The following is a 9,710-nucleotide window of genomic DNA, read 5'->3' on the forward strand; positions in this document are numbered from 1 at the left end:
GCTTGGGGTTAGGATGGCAGAATGACCCGAACCCGACGGGAAAACCCGAAACCCCGTCAAGTTCGGGTCGAGTTTGAATGATATCGGGTCGGGTCGAGTATCGGGGATTTTTTTGGGTTGGGTTCGGGGACGGGGCAAGGTATCCCCGCCCCGATTATATATATATATATATATATATATAATATTTTGTATTTTTTATATTAATTATATATATAATATTTTATATTTTTATATTAATTATATATATAATATTTTCGGGTTCGGGTTCGGGTTTGAGTATAATATTTTGGGTTGGTTCGGGATGGGACAAAAAAAAATCCCCGACGGGCCCCCAATAAAAAACCCGACGGGAATCGACTCGGGGTCGGGAATTCATTTCGGGTTCGAGGCGAGTAAAACCCGTCCCATTGCCATTTCTACTTGGGGTTATGTGCATATTCAACTTTTAATGAATTTTACCCATTATGGAGATAGAACTCAATGCTCAATTTTGATGATATTTGCAGTAGGTTCATACATACTTGCACAGTTATACTTTAATTTCAAGGAATACACGATTGAGACTTTCTTCAACTTTGTGGTTGAATGCAGATGAGAACCCATTTCACCATATCTTTCAAGTGAGGTTTAAGGTATTCAAAGCAATGTTATTTGTAGTCTCGATATCCTTGTTGCCATAATCGTATCGATACGCATATCATATACACGTTAGTATCAATAAACACCAATACAATAACAGAAACATACATCCATCAATAGGTTACCTCCTTTGATTGAGAAGAAAAAGATACAATTACCTAAAACTGAAGGATGAAGTTCCAAACATGACAAAAGAATCAATAAAAAAATTGCACTGACAGTTTTGACAGCTACTTCCCACCAACATTTACCTTAAACCTAAGTGGCAAATATAGAACATCCTTTAGTTTTCTTGTAGGGGAGCTACAATCACGTTTTGCTGCCAACTTCAACGCAACACAAATCTAAAAACATTACTCCATCTTCCAGGAGGAAGTATAAAAGAGGAAAATGAAACGAACATGCTGAAGGGCTTTCCAGGGATCGAGAGAAGAGGACAAGACACAAGATACCGAGAATTAAGCTGTGCAAACCTGTGAACAGTGATAGGTTGGCATCCTCTTGGATCTGTGACAGCCATTTCTTGATCTTGAGACTAAACAGCATGCTTCGGATTTTGGGAGACAAACACTGGAGGGTGGGACTCGTTTTAGCCTTCAATTCGCTGCTTGGAAGGAACGGGAAAGGAGCTTTCACCATCGACTACCAGAAAAAAGGTTAAGCCAAGTACATTTCTTGGATTATCTTTATGCATAGTACATGTATAAGCTGTTTGCAGCAGCACAGGAAATAAAGTTTTCAGTTGGGTGCCATGCTAGGTGCAGCAGCTTTGTTGTGAAATCAAAAGCATTTCCATTCGCATCAACACCGGGAGTCTCTGATCCTGATATGACAAATTCACCACAATAAAAGCTTCAGAGCACAAATCAAGAACTGAAAAAAATCATTAAACTGTACCCTGCACCAGAAGATGTCCAAGGAAGAAAATAATCAAAAGGAAACAAATGAACAACAAATCATAACCTCGTCTAACAACACGTGTTATACTGCTTAGGGGCCTGGAAGGCCTTGTGGGAGTCTGAACTTGTCTCCTGGAAAGACAAATGGATGTATATAACTACTTAGAGTGTACTTCATTTATCGAATTTTACTTTATTTTTGAAAGGTTACCCTGGAGTGAAACTTTACCTCATTGGAATTTTGCTGGCTTCCAAAATTGTCGACTCGGTGCTTCCAGGGGCACAACCAAATACACGGAATAGATTGCTGAGAGTACAGGGAAATATATATTATGTCACATGGAAGAACACAACGGCAACAACAAAAGGTTAGGAGACAGGCTTTTGGATGAAAACAAACCTATAGGAACCCGTTGCCACTCGCAATCCATCACCACTTGGGCAACATTCAAATTTGTCAAAAATTGAATCATTTTCATACAAATCACACAGCTGAAACAATCAAAGAACGCAATAAAAAGGTCTGTCAAAGCATAACACAGATATGGTTAATTTCATCATCTTTTTCAGAACATAGAAATCATACCTTAGGTCGTAAATATTCATGAACCTGGAATGTTGCAACTGGACCTGAATCCATGTTGATGTCCCACAACTGACAACCAAGTGACATGTAATCAAGTCAGATGACAAGTCCTAAAATGCCCATTAAGGACATATCAAATGTATATGATATCAAGGACACCATAAGTTTAAAACCAACTTCGAAAGTCTTACAGCTTAAAAGTATGCATGCTGGTAAAATTTTAACAAAAAGAAAAAGATACTGATATGAATTAACCATGTTATGAGGGATTCAAATTTAAGTATGTTCAAAGAATAAAAAAATGAAAAAAAAATGACATGTGATTGATCCAAACAGTGAACGGGGAAGGAATGCTCAACAGCAACTTTAAAATGATTAAATATATTTATGTTCAATGAATAAAAGGTATCATAACATTTAATCTTAACCCCCACCTGTGTCATGCCTTCATGATAAGCTCTCTATAGAATAAATAAAATTGTTTGACTATCTTGAGTCCAAGCCAAAATGCCTACAAGCCAAATTGTTGTTTCTATTTTAATCACATTTGTGTTAAATGTCTAAAAAACTAGAATATTTTATCAGGCAGATATTTGCAGGAAAAAACCATTGCAGTTTCATGCTTTCTGCATAAGACATTGCATCAATGCAGTCAAATCCTTTCATTGTCTTACTCAATAATGTGATAGATAATTAAGTCGGGGTCACATAAAATCATCGTGGCATGCTTAAGAAGAATTACATCCATAATGTGAAGCTCATGCAATGCAAAGTAATTATATGTCAATGCCGAAAACAAGAAAATAAAGCAAAACAAGAAGAGAAAGCAACACCTTAAGAGTCATGTAATCACGGCTAAGAACATATCTTCCGTCCTTTGAAAATTTAATATCCGAGATTGAGGCAATTATCTCTGTAAAAAATGATCTAGAACCAGGTGCCTCCGGTTCTTCAAACCTGTTGTCATAGAATATTACTTATATTTTAGAAAGAATACTGAAGACACATAGTAAATATATAACCCTACATGTCAGGATTTATAGCCTGGTATTTTAAATTTTTGGTGCAAACCTGAGTAAATTCATCAAAAGAAGCAATCAATGGTATTACACTTACAGTTTGGTGTGAGAATCACACAAAGCTGATTGCCGCAAATCAATGAGGCGAATTGAACCCTTTGAACTACTATAAGCTAGCATATTACAGTGGGTAGGGTGAAACTCAGCTGATGTTATAACCTCTGCAAAGATCGGCATGACTATAGTTTAAACCTTGCTTTCGTGAATTTATTAAAAAGCACTGAAGTTGATTATACTTTCATAAGTGAAAGGAGCAGATGAAAGTACCAACATGTAAGAGACTACTTACCAGTTAGGTCCTCCATGTTTGCAGGCTTTACATCAACAATATTGAAACTTTGACTGTTAATTTCCAAGTTCCAAAGATTTATACGTAGATCATCAGCTGATATAAAAGTTTCCCCATCACTAGGAAATACAAGAGAGACAGAGAGGGTAACAGATTATCAGTATATCTTTGAAAATCAAACTAATATGAAAGCAAAACACTGAAACAGGATGTGTTTTCAAACATAACAAACAAGCTTGTCATACAACAGCTTACTATTTTCCGATAAAATAAAAAGTGCATACAATCCTAAAGCTTAAATATCACCGTATGGATTTCCAAAGAATTTACATGAATAAGAATAAATGTAGAGCAGAAACATTGTGTACAGACAATTTAACTTCAAGACAGGTACTAGATAATTCTATGATAAAAGATTAGTACTTCTAGATTCAAATATTTTGCATGAACTAAATAATCTAATGCCTCAAGGGTTGCATGGGACAAAACATGATCAATAGATCATAGAACCTATTAAACAAGTTCTAAGGCAAAAGTGATGTCTCCAAGGCCTAAAACAGAGAAGAATAATTTCTGAGGAAAGCTCCATCCATGTCATTTATATTCTATGGTTAGAAGTTCTCCAGTTTTCTCAATGTTATGAACCAATCTTCCATTTCTAAAGCATGAACAGTGTCCCCAAAGACCATTTAGAATAACAGCTTCTTTCTTGGACACGACAACATTAGTTCAGAACAGAATGTTATCAGGAGGGAATCGAGATTCATTATATCTTTAGTTGAAAAATTAATCCTTTATCATTATCAATAGAGATTCATATGCCTTCAACACAAAGTTAGGATGGAAAATGTGGGGGGGGGGGGAATAGAAGCACAATCGGCGCCAGTTCCAATCAATAACCCAATAAAAGATAGCGTCACATTCTCAGGAGATACCTCAGAAAGATACTGCAAAGTACTAAAGCATATATCAACAAAAATATGATAGAGGTTAAGCAATTATCAGACTAAAACTCTTTTATAAGCGTATTGAAGTGTGGGCTGATGAAGACTTTTCATCCATCAGAGAAGAATAAGTTAAGATTCTTGATCCTACTAAATATTATCTAGGAAAAAGAAATCATACTTCTTCTTCAACTAATTTCCAAATAATCCAAATATAGGAAGCCTTGAAATAAATCAAAGTAAATAGCTACCTGTTATTTGAAATAGAATTGATGTGATAATCATGAGCATGGCCATATACCCTTCGACATCTAGCCACTAGGTTGATCTCCTGACTTGTTACCTAGATATAGTGAAGATTAAAGGTTGAGCAGCCGAGACATTTAGACAACAAAAGAAGATGTTCCCATCTATTTGACAACAAAATCCTAACACTCTTCCCTAGTAAGAAAAAATAGGAAAAAAAGAAAAGAAAAGAAAGAACAACCAGGTCATCTTCAAAGGACTTGTGTGATCTACGGTCATGAAGGCCTCATCATACAAAAAGATATGCAGCGCAGAAAGTAGTAGATTCCTCAATAATAAAAATAATAACAGAATCTAAAATCTAACAGCATATTACATAAAAACATTGCAGTCTATATTTATAGGAAATGATGCAAAAAAATGTAAAATGCTGAATAATGAATATAATTTGTCTTCATCACCAAAAGATGGGGCAAAGAATCATGGGCTTTAACCCTAATTCAGTTTGAAGTACTGCTCTTGGAAATAATGGGTACAACAAAAGAGTTCACCACCCTACTTTGCACTTGTATTACAAATTAAAAATAAATAAATTATCAACCCCCTAACCTTGAGTTTGATTTAACTCATATGGTGCAATTGTATATAAATATTAATAGCCTAAAACTTCATCACAGCGAATAAAACAAAGATTGTTTAAATACAACTACCGCAGGTAAACGCAACAATTGAAGGCCTCCTGGTGATAAAAAATCATTGCTCAACTTGTTGTAGGATCCATCGAAGGAGCTTCCATTCACAAGACAAGTTTTTGGGCTACTTGAACTACTTGAACTAGCAACACTGCCACTTCCTACAGCTTTTGATGGATCCAAATTCATGTCAGAAATTTTCTTGACTTTCTTTTCTTGTACCTGTTGAACCCTCATACAGACAGCAGATAATCAAGTGGGTTAGAAGACAACGGGCAGAGGTATCCACAGATGATAATATCAATCATCAGTATGCTTAACACCAATGCTCAGAAGATTAGCCAGGATAAAACGAGAAATATCATGTTTTTCTCTTTTCTAAGCATTTCCTAGGAATCAGTCAATCTATGCACCACTAACTTTGCAGTCATGTAGCAGATTTATTCAATTATAAATGAATGAGCATCCTAAAGTACCAGCCGCTACTTATAGCAGACAGAGTGTTAACATGGACAATCTACAATCAACCTGAAACAAGACAAAGTAAAGATAGTAGTTACAGCACAGATTTCCTTCCTACCTTCCAAAACTTGATGGTTTTATCATTGGTGGAAAGGAGAAAAAGGGCACTATTGGCTGTTTGACACCACCTGATTTTATTGATTTTTTCCTCTATTTCCAAGCTCTTGAGATAGTCAAACTGCATTATCCAAACAAATAATGAGAGGGTTAAATTGAAGAGAGAAAGGGAAAATATTCAGGCGAAGATGGAGCAAAAATCTTGAGCCTAGTGGAATACGGGTTCTAAGGTTGTGTGTGTGCGCGCATGCATCATAAAGTAATAAGAGAGCACCTCAGGCTCATGGCTTTGGAACTCCATCTTGTAACGAAACTCAGGGTGCCGACTAATTGGATAATCCATTATCTCCAGATCTCTTCTTGATACGCCATGCTACAATTGTAGTAAAATAAGTTATAGTTGCAACCCAAGAAAAACACTAAGGTAATAATTAACATCAGAAAAGGTGCCAGAACCCACATCCTTTGCGTCTGTCCTCTCGAAGAGAACAACACGTCCCCCGCAGTCGCCAGTGCCAAGATGATCCCCGGTTTTATCAAATTCAATGGCAGATATAATATCAACTGCAGGAGGAAAAATACTTTCTTAATAACAATATACTTCTGGTAAGAGCAATGCTAAATACAAATTATCTGTCTCTCTATCAATGAATCACAACTCTCAGTCTCTGTTCTCTTGACATAATTTTTATTTTCTAGACATCATCTTTCTCTCTGATAGGAAAAAAGGGGATTAATATGTGATAAATATAAACTATTTCTGTCATGCCTAACATGAAGAATCCACAACATTGTAATGCATATTCTCTTTGCCATTGCATCACACTATTATTCTGCGAAGCTTAAGAAAAATGAAATTGTGACAATAACAAGCTTAATTTGGAAAGACAAGAAGAATGAAAATTGAACTACCACACAACTAGTAAGAAGCACTATGATTATATGAAAGTCCAAAATAATTCCTTTCCAAAAAAATCCTAGCCAGAGACTCTGATTCATTATTTTTCAAGAACTCAAAATAGAAATCTGCAATATTTAGCCACACTTTAGTTATTGTTGATCGATCTATAGATGATAGATAACTGTCCATTCGATCAGAATCAACAGAAATGTTCCTGAAAGATATCGATATCTCATTGAATCCAACATTAACTATTGCCATGCACACTTCAATGTTTCTGAAAGCCTAATCAACTGTTTCAGTAGCATACTTCAACATTTACCCATGTTATACAGAGATTGAACTCAAATTGTCAATCCAAGTTTTAGATAGATAGAAAGACGAATAGATAATTGTCCATTCAACCAGAATCGACAGAAATGTTTCTGAAAGGTATCAGTTTCTCACTGAATCCAACTTTAACTATCGCCATGCACACTTCAATGCTTCTGAAAGCCTAAGGTCTTTATTCATCTGTTTCAGTAGCATACTTCAATATCTGCCTGTGTTATACTTGCAGAGATTGAACTCAAACTGTTAATCCAAGTTTCAGTATTGAGTTACTGAACTAAATGGTATTAATTTAAACTAGAAACTAAAAGATCAGATATCTACCAATCACTGAATTATGTCTTTCTTTCAAGCACCATACAATGTCACATTATTCAATTCATAATCAAAATAACTTTCTGTGTGTCCCATTTACTAGGAAGTTTACCATAATATAACCGACTCATATTAAAATAAACCACCAAGTAAACCTAGGAATCTGTAAATTGGAGCTATCTCTAACCTCTCTATCATACAAATAGTAAACCCAAGCCAAACCAAGGTTGCCATCCATCCATGAGTTAAAGACTTGAAGTGGCGTACACTCGTGAAACATAGTCTATCTCCATCCTAACAGAGTGACAATACCCAGATTCTAATTTCAATTCAAATCTCAATACTGTAAATGAATTGCAATGCACGAACCCAGGAAATAGGTACAGAAACTACTCAGATTCCCACGACTGTCATTAACACATAACAAATGGAACAACCCTTTGTGCATGCACCATCACTAACTTCACCAAGTTCACTCTCCCAATACCTCCTTTCTAATAAAGTACCCAGAAATGATTACCAAAGCGAAGCAAAAACCTAGAGCAAACAAAAAAGCTTCAACCTTTTTTTCCAATCCATTAACCTAAACAAATAGATCCAAAACACCAAAACAAACCCTAGTTCCAATAAAACCAACAAATTACAAATTGGATCCAAAAACAATAATAGTTTACCTTCTTGAACTTCTTCTCCAGCGGTTCTTTCACCAAATACCTGAGAGAATTTCCAATCCAACGGTTCTGACGGTCGTGAAGGAGCTGCGACCACCTCATCACCTCCGTGCATTTCTACCTGTTTATTTTTTTGGGGTTTTGTCCGACTGTAATTCTCACTATCTAATAACGAAAATGGAAAAGCCAACGGTCTATATTCAACCACACTCCCAAAATCAAATCAAAGATCGCATCTTGCGTTAGTTTTTCTTCATTACTAAATTCGTAAGGGGATTAAAATGAATGATTTGTTTGGGTTTCTATAATTCAACCATTGAAAGGAACACACAACAAAAGAGACCCAAATGTTGGCCCTCTTCCCGAAAAGAAAGTGAATAAATTATTTATTTTCTCTGTGTAGGGTTGTAAAATGGGGGTAATTGTTTAGGTTTCAGTTAGATCTTAGTAAGTCGGTTAATATCGGATACAGATTAAGTTAGGTAAATTTGATGTTTCAACTCAGATCAGGTCGGGTTTATGTCAAATCAGTTCGGGTTACTTTCAAGTTGATTTGATATCAGATTTAGTTTGGGTTCAGGTCGAGTTAATTTTTGATCGGATTGATGTCAGTTCAGGTCCGGAGCAGATAAAAATTAGGTTAATTCAGGTTCGGATGGACTTCAGGCGGATCTCATTCAGTTCTGGTGATATCATTGGCAGATAAAATTCAGGTTGGATCTTTATCAGATACGGAATGAGTTCAGGTCGAATAATTTTGACAATTTTTGATTAATTATTTTTCGCATTTCAATAATGAATGTGAATGAGAACATCAAATTGTAATTCGTAATTATATATGATTTAGAATAAATTAAAAGAAATATTAATAATTATGAGTCAATTTTGCTGAAAATATAATATGAAGTACCAAGTTGAGCAAACATGAAATTGGAAAGAAAAAGTAAATAAATTAAACACCATGCATGGATGAGCCGATGAGGGATCAAATGAATTCATAGTAATATAAAAAAATTAACTAAATTGCATACATTTAAAAAGTTGGAGAACATAATTACAAATAAAATTTATTATGTGATTTATATTTTATAGAGTTTGAAGTAAATTACAAAAATATAAATAAGTATGGGTCAATTTCATTTACAAATATAATTTGAAGGACTAAATTAAACAAATATTATGTAACCCCCTCAGATCGATGCGGATAGCTCGATCTGATCTGGAGTGTCACATTAGGGCCACCGGAGCGACCCACTGTAAAAATAGCGAAAAATTTAAAACTTTTCCTAAGACATGTAAAATCATAAAATGATTTATTATTATTCAAAAATAAAATATTTTTTTAAACTCATATATAAAACAAAATACAATCTACATGCCCTCTAATCACATGTACCATCCTCTGAAAGCAACGCCGAAAGAACTCCCTTATTGATGTCGACAACTGCACTGGTACAATTCTTTTAACCTGTCATAGTGAGTAATAGAGTGAGCTTCGGAAAGCTCAGTAACACAAAACTACCAGATGATGCTACATGAT

At 35.2% G+C, this 9,710-nt stretch overlaps 1 protein-coding gene across 2 annotated transcripts; it reads right to left on the minus strand.

Annotated features, from left to right (window-relative positions):
* Positions 1 to 748: 748 nt before the first annotated feature.
* On the minus strand, positions 749 to 8,557 carry LOC120175826 (serine/threonine protein phosphatase 2A 55 kDa regulatory subunit B beta isoform-like). 2 transcript variants are annotated; one of them, XM_039182383.1, is made up of 14 exons: positions 8,174 to 8,557; positions 6,414 to 6,517; positions 6,228 to 6,326; positions 5,955 to 6,074; positions 5,393 to 5,596; positions 4,688 to 4,779; positions 3,493 to 3,611; positions 3,241 to 3,364; positions 2,958 to 3,081; positions 2,125 to 2,193; positions 1,939 to 2,030; positions 1,768 to 1,845; positions 1,603 to 1,670; positions 749 to 1,462 (listed from the first exon to the last, which is right to left on the minus strand). In XM_039182383.1, exons 1-14 carry the CDS (start codon positions 8,283 to 8,285, stop codon positions 1,326 to 1,328), a joined length of 1,542 nt encoding a protein of 513 aa, XP_039038314.1. In that variant the 5' UTR covers positions 8,286 to 8,557; the 3' UTR covers positions 749 to 1,325. The 2 variants fall into 2 exon arrangements, with proteins under 2 accessions (XP_039038314.1, XP_039038313.1); XM_039182382.1 differs by having other exon boundaries at positions 5,390 to 5,596.
* Positions 8,558 to 9,710: the final 1,153 nt, after the last annotated feature.

The sequence above is a fragment of the Hibiscus syriacus genome, unplaced genomic scaffold (genome assembly GCF_006381635.1).
Source record: "Hibiscus syriacus cultivar Baekdansim isolate YM2019G1 unplaced genomic scaffold, ASM638163v2 tig00112216_pilon, whole genome shotgun sequence".
In the NCBI taxonomy this organism is placed as follows: Eukaryota; Viridiplantae; Streptophyta; class Magnoliopsida; order Malvales; family Malvaceae; genus Hibiscus; species Hibiscus syriacus.

Coding starts and splice junctions, on each gene's coding strand:
- LOC120175826 (XM_039182382.1), bottom strand. CDS start 8,285: ATGCACGGAGGTGATGAGGTGGTCGCAGCTCCTTCACGACCGTCAGAA. Junction 6,518..8,173: donor TGGAGAAGAAGTTCAAGAAG/GTAAACTATTAT, acceptor TTCCTCCTGCAG/TTGATATTATATCTGCCATT. Junction 5,597..5,954: donor AAACCATCAAGTTTTGGAAG/GTAGGAAGGAAA, acceptor AGGGTTCAACAG/GTACAAGAAAAGAAAGTCAA.